The sequence below is a fragment of the Haplochromis burtoni genome, unplaced genomic scaffold (genome assembly GCF_018398535.1).
Source record: "Haplochromis burtoni strain Fernald_Lab_line unplaced genomic scaffold, NCSU_Asbu1 Contig_24, whole genome shotgun sequence".
NCBI lineage: Eukaryota > Metazoa > Chordata > Actinopteri > Cichliformes > Cichlidae > Haplochromis > Haplochromis burtoni.
Window position 1 is genome coordinate 1590780 of NW_024582385.1, and position 18305 is coordinate 1609084.

Sequence of the window (18305 nt, forward strand, 5' to 3'; positions counted from 1 at the left end):
ACGTTGATTTGTAAGAGGAAACAACGTGAAAAATAATGAGAATGAATCTACACCAACGAAATGAGGTGAAATTATTTTCAACCAACAGGGGGCTGTGTTCTTTTCTCGGTAAGGACACGTCACTACACTACAGCGGCGGGGTAAGGAACAAAATCTGATTGACATCCAAAGAACCAATAAGATACGAGAAAATAAAACGTTGAATGACACATAACCAATAAGCACGCAATATGTTCTAGTCGGGGCGGGATTAGCGCTTGGTGAGGGTTGTGTGTGAAAAGTGAGTAGCAGGAGCGGAGCGGGTAAGTGTCTGAAGATTACATATTAAAAAGCGTTAGCTTTTCCAGGACTAGCAGTTTTTATTTTCTGTTGCTATATGTGAAGGAGACGCAGATACTTCTTTTTAAAAAATAAGCCAGGGAGTTGGCGCGTGACTGTGGTTTTCATTAAAAAGAGGCTAGCAGGTTAGCCTAGCAACTAACACACTTTGAAGTGGATGCAAGCCGGCCTGACGCTAACTAGCAATAAGACGCTGCACAAACTACAACTATGCCTGAATGCACTTTATATGTGCAGTTGTTGAGATCTGGTTTAACCGTATTAGCTGCCGTTCATTTGCTCTTTCTGTGATGTGGGTTAGCTGTCAGCACTTGAGGCTCGTTCTGATAGTGGTGCTGTCTTGAAAGCATGAGGGCTCGTTGGAGCTTAGTGGTTCGACACTTTTCGTAAAACCTTTTTAATGCACATGTGAAATAGACGGGCACAAATCCATGCAAAGGGTTTCCAGAGTGTCTACTTCCTGCTTTGTGACGCCACACGTTAGTGCGTGGCCTTATGTGGTTGGGCTGGACGTGGAAGTTAACTCCTGACATCTGGATTGCTGATTCTGTTTCTTAGAACCTCACTTGGAAACATATTCCGCGGGATTTTTATAAATGCATAAACATATGTCTAAAAGTGCATTTGTAGTGCCTTTTCTATTGTGCTTAGAACCATTGTCTTTCTCCCATTAGGTAGTACGGGTAGCTTTCCCTAACCTCGCCAAGATGACCAAGCTGGGCTTCCTGCGTTTGTCCTATGAGAAACAGGACACGCTGCTGAAGCTACTGATCCTGTCTATGGCCGCTGTCCTCTGTGAGTCCTCTGCTCGCTGAATATGATAGCATGGACAACACTATACAACACACACATCACAATGATCCATGTAATCTTTCTTTCCCCTCCTCAGCATTCTCCACCAGGCTCTTCTCCGTGTTGAGGTTTGAAAGTGTCATCCATGAGTTTGACCCGTAAGTACTGTCTGCATCATCATTCATTACATTAATAGTTTTTCCTCCTGAAGAGTCCTGTCTCACCTTCACCTTAATGTCACAACCAGGTACTTCAACTACCGTACCACCCGCTTCTTGGCAGAAGAAGGATTTTATAAGTTTCACAACTGGTTTGATGACAGGGCTTGGTATCCTCTGGGGAGGATCATTGGTGGCACCATTTATCCGGGTAAGACCATAAATTGTCGTAAGATTCTCCTGTCGTGTGGAGCAGTTTGTGTGTTACGTGAGTTTTTGAAGGCTCACGTCAGATTATGATGGTGTGCTTCTGTTTTCTTTCTCCAGGACTGATGATCACGTCTGCTGTCCTGTACCATGTCCTACATTTTTTCCACATCACAATTGACATCCGTAATGTCTGCGTCTTCCTGGCTCCCCTGTTCTCCTCATTCACCGCCATAGTCACGTACCACTTAACCAAGGAGCTGAAGGTAAAAAGAAAATCACCCTAAAACACAGACACATTGTTCATTAAGAATCATGTTACAGGAAGACAGAGGCGGTGGTTTACGACACCAACTCTCTGCCATCTATAATCCAGTTTTGAGATCCTTCCCAGACGCCTTAACACCCACTCACATCCTGGGCCATCTGACCTCAGGAAATCACATGATAGGGCGGGGCCAGGTTTCCCAATGAGCTCACCCAAAACCTTGGCTGATTGTGACCCACACCCATTTTCACACCTTGGCTCATGTGATTAGGTAGAGGACCATTAGGGGGTCCATTCTCCCTCTCAGACTTAAGCTCCCACAGAGCTTAAATCTGGGACTCTCCACCATTTGACCCTAGAACTGAAGAAGCTTCTCGGATGACAGGTGAAACGTCTTCAAGCAACTTAAAGAAGTCCAGACGCTTTTCTTTCCAAGCTCCTTAGACTATGATGACCTGGATGACTGAGAACCTTCACAGGAAAAACGTTACAGGAAAACATTTTCATTGGGATTGATAATGGATTATACAGAGAGATGTTATAGTTAAGTAGTCTACTTTGTTTGTTATGAATAAAATAGACAATACAAAAGAACATCCTGTCAGTATAAATGCAGTTACACACAATGAGACTTCAGCAAACTCTTAAGTTTATTGCAACTTACACAAAGTCTAATAACTTGATTTGATATATGCAGGCTCCAGTTCCTCATTTGTTTCCATGCATGGTTTCTTTATCAGGATGCTTCCTCAAGTAAAGCCTGAAGGAGGCAAACAGGTGGACCACTCACTAGCTGCACATTCCAGACTATTACCTGCTCTCTGAACACAAAGGCACAAATAAACAGACTTCACACTAGGAATCCAGGACTTTAAACAGTATTCACCAAGTGTCTGTGGGGTATTTCCATCCTCATTGTACCTCTGTCAGGTAGAGAGAATTTAAGAGTGGCAGCACCTGTGTGAAAGTGGCTTAAGACTGTTAGAACAAAACTGAACATGGTAAAGACTCTTTATTGCAGGACTGTGGTGTTAACCTGCACTAGTTTTAACTAAGTGTGTTTTTGTCTCTTCAGGATGCAGGTGCTGGGCTCCTGGCAGCTGCCATGATTGCAGTGGTGCCTGGTTACATCTCTCGTTCTGTTGCTGGCTCCTACGATAATGAAGGTAACAGAAACTCAGTGGCTGCTCATTTCATTCATCAGTCAGAAGGGGCTTTTTCCCTGGTAAACTATGTTATATATTCAGTCAATAATGAAAGTAAAGCTGTAGCATTAGAGGATATACACCGAAAGTGCAAAACAGTATAATAAGAAAATGATCCTCCCTGCTCAGGTATTGCCATCTTCTGCATGCTGTTGACCTACTACATGTGGATCAAGGCTGTGAAAACGGGCTCAGTGTATTGGTCGTCCATGTGTGCGCTGGCTTACTTCTACATGGTGAGGAGATGCAGCTGATCTGCATGTTGTACTGAGTGCATTACGAGGTGACTTTGGTCATGAAATGGTCTCTGTGTGCATTTAGGTTTCCTCCTGGGGTGGCTACGTGTTCCTCATCAACCTTATTCCCCTCCATGTCCTGGTTCTGATGCTCACAGGCCGATTCTCACACCGCATATATGTGGCTTACTGCACAGTCTACTGCCTGGGCACCATCCTCTCCATGCAAATCTCTTTTGTTGGTTTCCAGGTAAAAAGAAGCATCTCATTTGCTTCCAGGACTGTTTTTTGTTAAAGATTAAAAAGTAGTGATATTCTCATGATGAGAAGTTTCACTTTGCTTTGTATCACACTGTTCAGTTCCTTGTCTCCCTTTTTTCATTTACCAGCCGGTGCAGTCATCGGAGCACATGGCAGCCTTTGGCGTGTTTGGTCTGTGCCAGATCCATGCTTTTGTGGACTACCTGCGCAGCAAACTCAATGCTCAGCAATTTGAGGTGCTGTTCAAGAGCGTCATCTCTCTGGTGGGCTTTATCCTGTTGTCTGTAGGTGCTGTTCTCATGCTGACAGGTAAGAGGATTAACAATAACAGTAATGAATGGGAAAACCTTTCTAAAAGCTTTTGACGTGACATGATAAGTATGTTTCTGTCAGGTAAAATCTCTCCGTGGACCGGGCGTTTCTACTCCTTGCTGGACCCTTCCTATGCCAAGAACAATATCCCCATCATCGCCTCTGTGTCCGAGCACCAGCCTACCACCTGGTCCTCATACTACTTTGATCTGCAGCTCCTAGTCTTCATGTTCCCAGGCAAGGCAGCAAAAGCACAGCGTAGCACTGGCTTAATATTCTGTAATCACTCCATATTTCATTCCAGTTTACCTTTCTCTTCTTACAGTCGGTCTGTACTACTGTTTTAACAACCTGTCGGATGCCAGGATCTTCATCATCATGTACGGCGTCACCAGCATGTACTTCTCAGCTGTCATGGTACTGCTGCCTAAATGCCCTTCTTTTATTTTCTGTAAACGTGTGTGTGTGCGCGTGTGTGTGTGTGTGTTACACATGCCATCTGAGACAGTTGTTTGCTTCTGGGATTTTAAAAGCAACCTGATGGCATCACTTTTACACCATTAAATGTAACCGAAGCAAACAAGAAATGGTGTCTAGGATGTTGTATGCGCCCCGTCTGTGTCATATGTTGGTTGTTTTTGTTTTTTAACTGCACTGCTTGTTTCCTCCTCAGGTGCGTCTGATGCTGGTACTTGCTCCGGTCATGTGCATCCTGTCAGGCATCGGCGTGTCCCAGGTTCTAACCACTTACATGAAGAATTTGGACGTCAGCCGGCCAGACAAAAAGAGCAAGAAGCAGCAGGATTCCACCTACCCAATCAAAAATGAGGTGAGTTGGCTGACAGGATAAGCTTGCTGTGTAAGGTGCTGACAGTGACTTTTGTTATGCCATGGTCGTGTTGTGACATGAAATCTGTGCATTCGGACAGGTTGAACCTGTACAAAAAAAAAGAACAACTACTGATTATTTTAAATAATCCATCATGTCACGCTCTCAGCTCAGTGTTTTATAGTCTTGATTTTCATGTCCAGTTTAAAATCTTGTCCAAGAGAACACAAACCTTTTCTTCTCTTCTTGTATTTGATATTTCATGCAACTTGAAACAGGTGAATTGTTGTATAATTACTGTTAGGTTTACAAACAATTGTGGGATAGGTACACTGCATTGTTGAAGGTTCACAACCTTGACCAAATAAATAAAAAAAAAAACGTGTGTTTAGTTGAGATTCTTCCTCATGATTTAGATGATTTTTCAGTGTAGCGATGGGTGCAAAGCTACACCAGTCTGACCTGCACCTGCCAAGAAATATAACTATGCATTTACACAGATCTCAACAGCTATGATAGATCTGCTTGATGGTAATATGCAGTGTGACCTCAGTGTGTTGACAGCACAAAGATGAGACCTCTATAAAACAAAATGGAATTTGCTGCAATTGCATCTAGTTTGTGCTAATGTTAGTATCCTGGCAGTCTTGATGTGCTGTTGACAAAATGTATAGACTCAGTGTTTCCTCCTTCGTGCGTCTCAGTGTCAGTAAATGTTGTTCAAAATTTGTTTGCTCCAAGTCAACATAAGCACTCCATTTTACTTGTGCCTGCAGAGCAATGCAGACACTCCCACAAAAATTATAAGTGCAACAACAACGTTACTCACTAGAGGGAATTAAACACACAAATGAGACTTTAGCAGATCCACTTTATAGGTTCTCTCTACACTTTCTCACTTGAGTATTTGGCTGTTTTCACCTTTGAGACAAAACTCAAAGATCAGAGAAATCTCCTCCCATTCTTTATTTCACACTCCCTCAATTTATTCCATTACCCGTTAAGTGGCCCAGTTCCTGGTTTTAAACTACCTGATCCCAAATAAAGTGTAGTAATAATGAATATAAAGGCATGTTGACATGGTCTGTGTAAACCTACCAGGTTGCCAGTGGGATGATTCTGGTAATGGCTTTCTTCCTCATCACGTACACGTTCCACTCTACCTGGGTGACCAGCGAAGCCTACTCCTCTCCGTCGATTGTCCTGTCAGCCCGTGGAGGTGACGGCAGCCGCATCATCTTTGATGACTTCAGAGAGGCCTACTACTGGCTCCGCCACAACACACCTGAGGTCAGTTAATCCCCACGTGAGGAAGAAAAGGTTGATCATTAAACTATAGATCGTTGTCATGAGTGATCAACAGTCACAGCCGTTTGATCAGATTTCCCATCTACGTGTCTGAGTGTTATTTTTCCTATCCAGGATGCCAAAGTCATGTCATGGTGGGATTACGGATATCAGATAACTGCCATGGCTAATCGAACCATTCTAGTGGACAACAACACATGGAACAATACTCACATCTCCAGAGTTGGACAGGTGAGCTGGGTGACCTTTAAGGTGAAATTGTCTATGAAATGCTGCTGTGCTGACCATGCTGCCGTTTCTTTTGCAGGCCATGGCATCGACAGAGGAAAGGGCCTACGAGATTATGAGAGAGCTCGACGTCAGTTATGTTCTGGTCATCTTTGGAGGGCTGACGGGCTACTCTTCAGATGGTACGCCGCCTAACACTCTATAACTAGTGCAGCACGTAAGGTGTTGTGTTTTTAAGCTTCTAAATAAGTGAAATTGAATTTTAGGAGTTCCATTTTTTTTTTTGTCAACTCATTAAACATTCAGCACATGAAGTAAGACATTACTGTTTGGACGGTTATGAGCACCTTTCTAATTGGTGTATGTGTTTGCATGACAGACATCAACAAGTTTCTGTGGATGGTCCGTATTGGAGGAAGTACAGACACAGGCAAGCATATCAAGGAGCACGACTACTACACTCCCACCGGAGAGTTCAGGGTGGACCGCGAGGGCTCGCCAGTCCTGCTTAACTGCCTCATGTACAAGATGTGTTACTACCGCTTTGGCCAGGTCTACACAGAGGCCAGTGAGTGCTTCTAGTACCTTCTACCCCTAGTCTGATCTATTTATCACTTTATATGAGCCTCCTAAATTCCAACTGGAGGAATGTGATTCAGAAATTAAAAAAACAAAACAAATACACAGCCAGTGGTTTTTCTGATTAATTCTGGTTCCCTCTTTTGCAGAGCGCCCACCTGGTTATGACAGAGTGAGGAATGCCGAGATTGGGAACAAAGACTTTGAACTGGATGTACTGGAGGAGGCCTACACAACAGAGCACTGGCTGGTTAGGATATACAAGGTAAACAAGCTAACTTTGTCTCTATAACAGTTGTTATAGTTCTGTATTTTCATGTTGAGTGTTTGGTTCCAGATTGTTTCCATCGTAGGTTTACTCATTTCAGTTTTTATCACTTTGTTTTTCTGATTATTAGAATATGAGATGAATTATTGCTTAAAACTGCCTCAAGCTTCTCACATGCTTATCTTACATTATAGTAAACATTGTTTTTAATTTAATGAAATGCTATATGACTAAACTATAAAAGCTTAAGTTTACTGATTAATGCAAATTCTTGTGACTTTACCTTTTAAATCACTCAAAGATTAGTTTGTTTGAGGACAGGCTCTTTTTGTTTTTCGTCTTTTTAATAAAGTGTCCTTTCCACAGTTTAAAGTTAAACTGTGTAAACATCTAAAATCAGTTTCAGAACAGAACTTTCTAAGCTAACAGTGTTCTCCTGTTCTATAGGTGAAAGATCTGGACAATCGGGGTCTTTCAAGGACATAAGGCGCACAGACAGCAGTCAAAACGGCCTTTAAGCGCACTGAACGCCTTCCTCTGTGGTCAGCAGTCGAGCGGGAAAAGAGTACCTTTTTTATATGCCTTTTGTTTGGGGGAAGAAAATGGCATCACACATGTCTCCTTTTTCTTTATAGATGATTTTCATTTTTTAAATTTTGTTTATAATGAAACATCTCATCTGGGATCAGAGGGAGATGATGTCAAAACGTCCAGTTTGATCTAGGAAGTGTATTTTGCCAAAAGGTGGTCATTTGTGAGCGGTTGAATTTTTACAATGTGGTCAATTAAAGTGGGATTAAATCAGAATACAACTGAGTCTTTTTTTTCTTCCCCGTCACTGAAATGAAATGCAGTGTAGGCTGCAGTCAGCTGTTGATATTCAGTTGGATCAGTTTTGTTGGCTGCCCGATCCTCTTGTTTCTCACGCTTAGAACAGTAGGCTAGGAGCAAAAATGTTTGTAGACAGTTTACTGCTGACCAACCACGCTTGAGCAGGTAATGGTTCATATGGAAAGCAAGAAAATGATTGGATTTACTTTCGTTTTAGTCTCTCCACTCATTTTCTGCCAGGGAACAAATTATCCATCAGCTACTCTGGAAGCTCTAAAATGTGATGGTCCGACATCAGTGAACAACAGCCAATTAGCTGCCAGAATGTAGGGTTACTTATCATAATTTTAACTCTTGCTCACTTTATAGATGGAAGACAGTTTCAATTTATTACACAGGTTCTATAAAAAGATGCACTCAAGACTTCATTTTTTTTTTTAAAGACAACTTCAGAAAAGTGTTTAATTGTCATAAAATGTTAACTTTAGAAAAGTTAGTATTCATGGAAACAAAGCAGGACAGCATGAACATAAATACAGTAAAATATTTCATATTAGGACAATTCAATATTAAAATCATCTTTAAAGTGTCAATTAGGTTGAGGACCAAGCATTGCTGAATACACCCCCCCCTTAGAAATAGTACAAATATAGGTTTCTTTAGAGGCTGGACTCGTCCGGGAGATCTGCGACGAGTGCAGTGTTCTTTCTGTAGATGTAGGCGTTAGGATTATCATCCAGCTTCACCAGCTCAGCCAGCGATGACACGCAGGGATCGTGATCGACGAGCATCTTGGGCAGCTGGCTGGATTTGTTGTGGATGCGGGAGGAGCGGCGCACAGGTGTCAGAAACTTGAGATCATTAATGTTGCTCTTTCTCCTGGATGCACTCCTGCCGACCTCGCCTTCAATTGTTTTTCTGACACTGAAATGTTGAGAGAATCATTTTGTAAGAGTTAAGAACGAAGTGGCTCAAATAATCAACTGAATAGATTTGCTAAGACAAAGTTGACCGGCTCACCTTTGCAAGTACGGCGTTGTTTTCACGCTGTATTTGATCACTGATGCATCCTCCATCTCTGGAGTCGTCTCGATCACGTCATCATCATCACTTTCTACATAATCCATCTCCACTTTCTGATCATCGCTTTCTTCTGCTTCATCCTTCACCTGCTTACCAGCATCCTCAGGCATGTCAATCTTCAGTTCCTCCGCTTTACATTCATTTATGCTGTCCTCCAGTTCACTGTTGCACTTATCTGTCAAACCTGTAAGTTCTTATCAACACAAATGACAAATATGTAAACAAAGGCATCAGATATTTAAAGAACTGACATAATGCTGATTATTTTACCATCGCTACATCTCGATGGCGTTTCCATGGCCTCCAAGGCATCACAGAGATTCACAACAATCTATAAAACAAAGGGAGATCTTTGATGTTCAATATTATACATTTTAATCGAGCTAATTAGAAGATGAAACCATGCTCCATTTCTGCTTACATCATCCACTCTGTCTTGTGACTCAGCAGACAGATCCCCATCAGAAGTTTCTAGGTCTAGTGTAGTGTTCATGATCACTGGAGTTTGGCTGGAAGCTGTTGGTCCTGCCCTCTGAGTATCTCCACAGGAAACAGTGCCTACAGCAGTGTCAGCGTTGTACATTTCCAGTCTTGGCTCAGGCATGTGGCGTGCAGCAGGCTGAGATGGAAGTTTGACAACAGGTTTTGTAGAATCTTTGGTTTTGGAGGGCTTTGCTGTCGACATGGCTGGTCTCTTGAGAGCCTTACCCTTTGAAGCCAGCCACTCAGCCAGTTTTGCTCTGTAGAAAGCACATAAATAAATTACCTTTTTTTTATTTTATTTTATTGTAATATAGCAAACATCGCATGTATGTGTGGAACATCTTACTTTCTCTCTTCTGCAGTCTCCATAGTAAATCTGTATTGACTGATAGTGTTTGAGGCAAGAGGCTTGCTGACCTTCTTGTCAGGTTCTGAAATCTGTGTCTTTGGGTTGTGAGTCCCACCTGCCTTGGTGGGAGCCACAGTAGTGTTTCTAGAGCCAGCAGTGGTTAGTGTTGCTGGGACGATTCTTGCAGGCGGGTGAGCAGAGGAGAATCCAGCAGGACGACGACTACTGGCAGCAGGCTTGGAAACCTGAGCAGGTCCATCAGACACCGACTTGGACCTCACTGGTGCAGGTTTTTGAGTACCATGTCTCTGATTCTCAGCAGCAGATTTGGACCTTCTTCTTGCCATTTTTCCAGGCCTTTGGTTCTCCGTTTTCAGTGCTGATGGGTTAGGATCCATCATACCTGCACTTGCCTTCCAAATAGACCCAATTTTTGACTGGACAATCTTTCCTTTATACATTCCTAGAGCATTCCTTGATAACGACACAGCAGCTGGTGCCGGTTTCTGGGCCTCAGGCACTGACCTAGTGTCAGTTTGTTTAGCCTTAGCTCTAAGGGGCTGACTCTTTGGTAGGGTCTGCTGTTTTGGGCCATTTTTCAGTTGGAATGGCACAACAGATATTTTCTCTCCTTTTATAATTAACTTTCTTTCATGTGCAGGCTGGGCATTTTCCTTGTTTTCCTGTTACAAAAACAACAACAACATTACATCATGATATCTGCTAAATTCAAGATGGGCTTTCAAAAAAAATGTCATGCTATGTCAGCTTACTTTCTTACTGATGTGGTTCCGTCTTGAAACTGCAACTTCCATTGTGTAGCCCCTCAAAACTGCTTAAATTAGTCAGGAATACTGGAATGTGAGCAAAGCAAGGAATACACTGCGTGATTAGTTATTAACATCATCTTGCACGCGAAGTGCTCGAAACTCAATAATTTAGTAAAACCGACGAACTTAAACTTCACTTTACGTGTTGAATACGCATATGCAGTACTCTGTCGTAAATTAAGGCTAGCTAGCTAATATAACGTTAAAGAATACAAGTTGGACATAATGAAAATTTGCCGTTAGTCTCCGATAGTGGGCTAAAGTAATGCTTATATATGAAACACTGACTTACCCCTTCGTTATAATCTTCCAAGAAACCCCTCCACCTCAGCCCCGCAGCTCAATCTGAGGGAAAAACACGCCTCGTTTTGCTTCTTCAGGATTTGACTTGGCGCTGCAGCGCTCCAATTGGTCACCTCTGTATCGCGAGAAACCAAAACTAACCAATAAAATATCTCCAAACTAAGCGCGAGAACAACAGATAACGTCATTCTTCCAGCCCTTAGGTTTTTATCCCCCCTTCTGTTTAAATGTTTGAACCCAAATAAAATTCCTGTAATACCGGTCCGTGTTGACCGATACACACCCAATGTTGCCCTTAAAAAAAGAAGTCGAGACAGTTAAACACCAGCTGTCAGGAAATAGAGTTGGAACAAACGAATACACGAGAGTGTGACTTATGAAAGCCTCTACTGTATTAAGCGGTGCTTTTATGTCAGTCTTCACAAGCCTTTAACTTTGTTTTCTGCACAAGTACATAAAAGCTAATTATCTTTTTAAAATAAGCATAACAGCCAATGACTGTGTGTGTTAAATTAATATTACGGATCCCACGCCTCAGCACAAACACAAGATACATTTGGGATTATGCCTCGGCATGTTTTCAGAGTTTGAAAAGACCGCTGAGGATTATGGGACAGAAAAGAAACGCGCGCTCATTTGATGCACGTTATTTTCCAAGTCAAGCTACTCAATAACAGCCTTCAGAATAAAGTCGTATGAGCACATAATGGCATATATTGCATACCAAGGCGGCAATTTGTAATTTTATCCATGCATTTGTTATTTGTTTGCTTATATGTGTCGCGTTCTAGGCATTTTCATTAGGTCTATTTAAATTCATAAACCTTTTTTGTGCGTAAGCTAGAAATATAGAGTAGTTTTAAAAAAGCCTTGAAAACTGTAAAGAAGTACAGTAATTTTTGAGTTGATAAGGACCAAAAATCTTTTTCTTAAAAATACTAAAAGTATTTTATAAAATTATATAAAATTATTACCCAGTTAGCCAAAAGTATTTTATTTTGAAAGCACAACTCGGAAGCTCTTTTAAGCTTCCGCTATTGACGTTAGCAGTTCTTTTGCTACCCTCTGAAAATAAAACGATTTTTATAAAAAGGGTTTCTTTCGTAAAATATATAGAATGCAAAATCACTGCGCTGTGCCGAACTGTCCCAGTGGCAAATCTGACCCTCAGCCCCTCTTCCGGTTCCCGAATGATGCAGAAAGGTAACTGATGTTAGCATCGCAAACAAACTATGGCACGCTTTTTGCAACCTTTGCATTTAGCTGTTTAGTACCGTTTTTATTCAAAAGCATTTGGTAGTAAAAATGTTCGTAGGTTTACTTTTTTGCATATTGCTAAGCACATCTGGAAGATCACGGTTTGTCATAACAGTTTGGTAAAAGCAGTGTTACAAGATTTAAGCAGGGTAGGAAATAAAGTTTTAAAAATGTAAATATCAACGAGTCAATGGCAGTTAGGTGTTCAAACTCACCGGCCAATCCCTGTAAATCTTTAAGTAGTGTCTGAATTCTACCAGCAGCTTCTATAGTTTGTGAGACATATAGTCTCACAAAGAAGTATCATGTGCAGTATCCTGTGTAGAGCATGTTGGTTCACTTAGTATACAATAAAGAACTAATTGCCGATCTCCTGCATCGTTCCTCGAGAATACACAAAGCTATAACGTTGAATTTGTTACTGGAAGCTTTTGAAAATTGCCTTGTGTGATCTATATGCACTGAAGCTTCTGTGTGCATTCATAGCTTTCATATTCAAAACATTGTAAAAGCATCTCTTGTAAGACAGTCACTATACTTCTAATCCAACCTAGCAATTGTTTCCAAATTCAATAAAAATCTGTTTTTCAACATTGTATATTCAGTCAGTCTCTGTATCATTTTAATATCTGCAAATGTGCAATAAAGGATCTTGTTTAATTAGTATACAGTACTGTTGAAGTTTGTCCACAGTTTGGTTCCTTGTTTCAGGTCCAAGAAGTGGGCTGAAAAATGCCAGAGGCAAGACCTGATTGACAGATCACCAGAGCACCTGTACAGATACTACAGAGTTTGTGGGAAACATTTTGAAACGTCTTTGATTGACAGTGTAAGTACTATTGGTCCAAATTGTCCATATTACAAGAAACAATGGAGTTTTCAGTCCTTATATAAAATCTGAAAAAATAAATTGGGGTTTCAGTTTATTTTTGTTGTAGTTCAGGTTTTACCTCATTAACGAGGTCATCGTATGTGTTTTGGTTACAGGATGCTCAGAGTACAGTGCTGAAGGATGATTCCATACCAACTGCTTTTGATATGTCAAGCCAACATCAGAATGGACAGGCGAAGCGCACTAAACCGACGGTGGGTTAAATTAATCAGAAGTGTTCAGGGATGCGAATCCCTGATAAAGTCAGACATTTTTAATTATTGATGATCTATTCTGGTTTTGCAGTATACTCAGGCTTTAATGCACCAAAGTTAAAAGAATAAATATACATGAAAATATATTTGATATAGAGCATACCAAAAACTAAACGAGCAAACCATCTTGGTGGATGGGAGGATAAATAGAGGAATTTTTGTGACAGAAATGCCTAACAAAAGCAAAATGAGATAAATGCAGTTACATGGGGCATGTGACATTTAGTGTGTGTCAGCACAAAAAGAGAGGAAGAGGAAAAGCAGTCATTCTGTGCTCTCACAAAGTGAGAGCGGCATTTTGTGTTTGCATATAAGGGGTGAAGATAATAGTAGCCGTTGCATGTTATACAAATCAAAAAGAATGAATAACTACTGTATTTTTAACACAACATGGTTCAAAAGATAGTCAACAGTTCTTGTACGGAGCAATAAGAGTGAGCAATACAGCTCCAAAATTATATCACAATATTTCCATCCTTCTTTTCCACTGAACTACTGTCAGTGATGACAGACTGCCTAATTTGTAGTGTGAGTCTACTGACACACGGCCCCAACAGCACCGTTATAGTGCAATAATAAAGACACAGGAGTATATTCAGTGACAAATGTAAGCGTAGGCAGTTTTTTTGCTACACATTTTAAGTAGAAAATAACTGCATGACACTTTTAAACAGTAACTAAAGTAAACGTCTAACTCTTCAGGAGCCTGAACAATATTGTAACACAATAAAACTGGAAAATATTGGGATTAGGATGCTGTATCTTGGGCTGAGCTTTTTAACCAGCTGCTTAAAGCCCTGCATGTCCACCATTTAACTGCAACAGTAGTTTCCATGAGCCTTTTGGTCTTCCTGTCCTATGGAGTGTAACTCTCTTGTGCTCCAGCAGTGCTCGGTGGAGTAATTTGTATATGATGGTGTGTTTTTAAGTAATGTGCTTTGTTTGTAGTGAATGATCAACAGAGGCTGACGCGCAGCTCTCAGACATGTCTGCGCTTGTCTCATGGTTGCATGGTATGAAATGTAAACGCATGGCAGTGTTATAGCAATGAAGTCGAAAAATGACGTTTTTTATATCACAAAAAATTTATACCAGCATTACACAAATGAAGACTTTATTCATGTTTAACATTATGTCTTTAAAATTGAGGAAAGATTTTAATATTCATTACAAAGACAGCTGAGAAAGGACGGATACCTTTATTCATAATTAAACATCTGGATCTTGTAGTAATAGAATAGAATAGAATTCAACTTTATTGTCATTGCACATGTCACAGGTACAAGGCAACGAAATGCAGTTTGCATCCATCCAGAAGTGCTTTAGCCATGATATAGACATATTACAATATATATTAGCAATAATATAGATATGTAAGTGTATTACAGAAATGGGTCTATTATGGTATGTTATAATGTACACGGTATGAAGTATGTTGTGAATATTCTATAACTATAAGTATGTACAGGCTGTAGTGAGTACAAGCTATGAACAGGATATAAATATGAAATAAAAAACTATACAGAAACATGATATCTCATGTTTCTGTATAGTTTTTTATTTCATATTTTTAAAAAAAAGCATCTCATTACAGCATACATCTGTAATGAATTCCGAAAATACAAGAATTTGGTGCAGAACTTTGAATTTCTTTTGAATTTTCTTTAATTCACACAGGTTTGAAATTGGACATATTTGATTAAATAGCAAGTTTCACCTTGACCACATGCCTTTGGTAGTCATTAACAAGCATCTAGGATAGTTCTGGTAGAATATTTGATCACTCTTGGCAGAACTGGTTGGTTTCCTGGCATGGAGCTGTTTTTTACTGCTATAGTCCACAAATATTCAGGAGGGTTCAGTTCTGGGCTTTGGGCCTTGCTTTTATCCACAAAGGAAGACATTCTCATGTGTGTCAGGAATCACTGTGCTGTTGATCGTACTCTGTTTAGCCACACCACAGTGCAATATCATCAACACATCAACATGCACACTCTCTTTCCTTGTAGTTCACTGGGTTTCTACTGTGAATAGCTTACTCTACTAAAGCTGGGAGACTTCTGTAATATAATTGTGCTGCAAGTGTTTTGTTTCCTTCTTTTTGTTTGGTGTTATCTTCACTAAAGCTAAAAACGTGTCTGAATAACAGGCACTGCTTTTTATTTGGCACAAGCTCCTCAAGCTGGGCAGTCAGTTAAGTACTCTGTTATTCATCTTAGGAAAAGGACACTTTAAAAGAGTTATTAATTAAAGGCCTAAAATTACCATAACAATCATGCATGTTTGTAAACTTCTGACCACATGTGTATATTATGATTGTATCTCAGTGGCATTTTAAGTGGTATATATTAACTCTATTTTTATATCTTTTTTTGTAGACCAAAGACAATGAAATGGAAAGTAAGGGAAGGAAGAGTAAGTAGAAACATCAACACACACACACAGATATTTATTAATGAAAAATGGCACTATAAACATCCCACAGGCTCATTTGTTACAGAGGAGTTGTTGAGTTTTCCTTCAAGCGTTTCCTTTTCTTTTTCAGAAATGAAAAAGTCTCAAGCAGCAACAGCTAAGGAAGACATCCCGACGTTATCAGAGGAAGAAGAATACAAAGAGTATCTGAAGTCATTATTTGAAGTCCTTCTCCTGCTGGGAGAGCAAAGCATTCCTCCTATGGGGCCTGCCAATAATAAGGACCAAGGCCTTGGGTCCAGCAGCTTTCAGGCATTGCTAGATAATCGCATCATGTGTGGAGATGAAGTCCTAAAGAAGAGGTACAATGACAACAAGGAGTGCTGCTCCACCGAACAGCTGAATCAGCTGATTGAGGTGTGTGAGAAATTCGTCCGCAGTAAGCTTGTGGAGGAAATTAAACAAAGCAGTTTTTTCTCTTTACTCACTGGTGATCCAGTGAAGATCTCGGGAGAATGGCAGCTCCCTGTCTTTGTTCGCTACGTGGACGAGTCTAACTTTCAGAGGGAAAGGTTTGTCGGATTCTTGAACTTCGAAGGAGATAGAGATATCCTTGCAGAGAAACTGCTGTCTGAAATGACTGACAAATGGGGGTTAGATATGGAAAAGTGTAGAGGACAAGCTCACTCCTGCTCAGGGACACATTTTAATCAAATAAAAATATTGGCTGCCAAACTAATGGAGATGCATCCGAGGGCTGTGCTCACACTGAGCTCCAGTCAGTCCTTGAACATGTCGCTGGCCAGTGGGATGGCTCCGTCGGGGGTTCAGCTTGTCATGTTTACCTTTAAGAAGATTGAGTCTTTTTTCGGTCAGTCAGCGTTACTGCAGCTGGAGCTCGAGAACGCAATTTCGATTTTCTACCCTGACAACGAGGAGAAAGCCAACGAACTGAAAGAGATCTGTCGCACCGGATGGACCAGAAGAAATGATGCGTTTGAAGTGGCAGTGGATATCCTGGAGGCACTGCTACTCTGTATAGACAGCGTGCATGACAATGAAGATATGAAATGGAGTGATCAAGTCTCACAAAACGCTTTAGAGATTTCAAAAGCACTGACCGACTTTGAGTTCGTGATGGCGTTGGTTGTTCTGAAAAACGTGATGACGCTCACCCAAGCCTTTGGGAAAAATATACAAGGGAACGCAACAGAAACCCATTTAGCTGCAGCCAGTTTAAAAGCTGTGTTGCATTCTCTGAAAGAGGTGTCTGACAACATCGACGTGTATCACGAATTCTGGAACGATGAGGCTCTTACCATAGCTGCAACCATGGAAATTTCAGCGAAGCTTCCTCGGTCGTTCTTGAGGAAGCATCAGGCAGAATGTGGATCCATGCGGCCAGAGAGTTACTACAAGGAACACCTGTCTGTTCCTGTGGTGAATCACACCATCCGAGAAATGAATCGACTCTTCTGTGAAGACCACCTGAAGCTTCTCAGGTGTCTGTCGCTGATCCCTGCTGTCATAGAGCAGCACAAATCCACAGAGCCCGAAGAGGTGAATGTGCAGGCATTTAATAATGACATCCCAAATGCAGGAACCCTTTCTGCAGAGTTGCACTGTTGGTGGGTTAAATGGAACAAAAAGGGGAAAGGTGAGACTTTTCCCTCCAGTCTCCATGAAACACTGCAGCTGGCTGACGTCAAGTTCTTCCCAAACATGCTGGCGGTCTTCAGACTGATCGGTGTCCTGCCTGCCTTGGCTTTAGAGGACAACTGCAACGTGGCATACAAGCGCTTCACAATGTACATGGAGAGCACGCCTGACAGATTTAAGTCCAAAAGCCTTGCTCTTTTGAACATTAACTATGATGTTAGGTTTGATCTGGATTCATTGGCTGATACCTACATGAAGACATACCCTGAGGTGCAGCAGGAGTCGTAGTCGGGAATCACGCTCAGCGGAGCAGAGACAGGTGTTAGATACTTCTTAACACATACAAGCGTCGCTGTGCTGGCTCCAGAAACTGAAGAAAAAATGACAAGTTCACCATCTTGTTTTGCCGATGACGGCCCTCCCTTTACAGGAAAACAGCCTCCTGTGCTGCAGCGTGGCTGCTTGGTGAACGTTGAGTGCAGCCCTGAACTCTGTTCAGGTTTTGTTTTTGTTTTCTTACACAGGTTTCCATAATTTGGATGCATTTTCTTTGTTTAAAAAAAATAAAGCCATAAAATTATTCAGACGAGTGATTTCTTGCTTGAACATATCCCCTTTTACTGTGGACATTTAAAACAGCAGAAGAAGAATTTTGGCATAGTTCTTTATCGCCTTCTTCTAAATAAACCCAGTGTTCACTCCATAATAATTTAACATCAGTGACTCTTTTATGGGGGGATAGGTTAATTGGAAAATCCAAATAGGCACTAGGTGTGAATGTGCGAGTGAATGTGAGTGTGAATGGTTGTCTGTCCCTGTGTGTTGGCCCTGCGACAGACTGGCGACCTGTCCAGGGTGTACCCCGCCTCTCGCCCTATGACAGCTGGGTTAGGTAGGCTCCAGCACCGCGACCCTGAAAAGGAGAAGCGGAAGCGAATGGATGGATGGATGGACTCTTT

The 18305-nt window shown here is 41.3% G+C and overlaps 3 protein-coding genes across 3 annotated transcripts; 2 read left to right on the forward strand and 1 right to left on the reverse strand.

Moving 5' to 3' along the window:
- Positions 1 to 205: 205 nt before the first annotated feature.
- On the forward strand, positions 206 to 7797 carry stt3a (STT3 oligosaccharyltransferase complex catalytic subunit A). The gene is made up of 18 exons (XM_005926781.2): positions 206 to 302; positions 1014 to 1134; positions 1229 to 1289; positions 1379 to 1500; positions 1617 to 1762; positions 2840 to 2930; positions 3099 to 3205; positions 3291 to 3455; positions 3595 to 3775; positions 3860 to 4015; positions 4104 to 4195; positions 4452 to 4607; positions 5709 to 5897; positions 6030 to 6146; positions 6223 to 6325; positions 6523 to 6711; positions 6872 to 6987; positions 7438 to 7797. Exons 2-18 carry the CDS (start codon positions 1047 to 1049, stop codon positions 7474 to 7476), a joined length of 2118 nt encoding a protein of 705 aa, XP_005926843.1. The 5' UTR covers positions 206 to 302; positions 1014 to 1046; the 3' UTR covers positions 7477 to 7797.
- Positions 7798 to 8076: 279 nt separating this feature from the next.
- Positions 8077 to 11046, reverse strand: si:ch211-266i6.3 (cytoskeleton-associated protein 2). The gene is made up of 7 exons (XM_005926782.3): positions 10859 to 11046; positions 10510 to 10590; positions 9734 to 10419; positions 9326 to 9644; positions 9175 to 9235; positions 8842 to 9097; positions 8077 to 8745 (listed from the first exon to the last, which is right to left on the reverse strand). Exons 2-7 carry the CDS (start codon positions 10549 to 10551, stop codon positions 8481 to 8483), a joined length of 1629 nt encoding a protein of 542 aa, XP_005926844.1. The 5' UTR covers positions 10552 to 10590; positions 10859 to 11046; the 3' UTR covers positions 8077 to 8480.
- An 841-nt stretch (positions 11047 to 11887) lies between these two features.
- thap12a (THAP domain containing 12a) lies at positions 11888 to 17926 on the forward strand. Its single transcript, XM_005926783.3, has 5 exons — positions 11888 to 12072; positions 12838 to 12955; positions 13114 to 13212; positions 15651 to 15687; positions 15818 to 17926. Exons 1-5 carry the CDS (start codon positions 11987 to 11989, stop codon positions 17632 to 17634), a joined length of 2157 nt encoding a protein of 718 aa, XP_005926845.1. The 5' UTR covers positions 11888 to 11986; the 3' UTR covers positions 17635 to 17926.
- Positions 17927 to 18305: the final 379 nt, after the last annotated feature.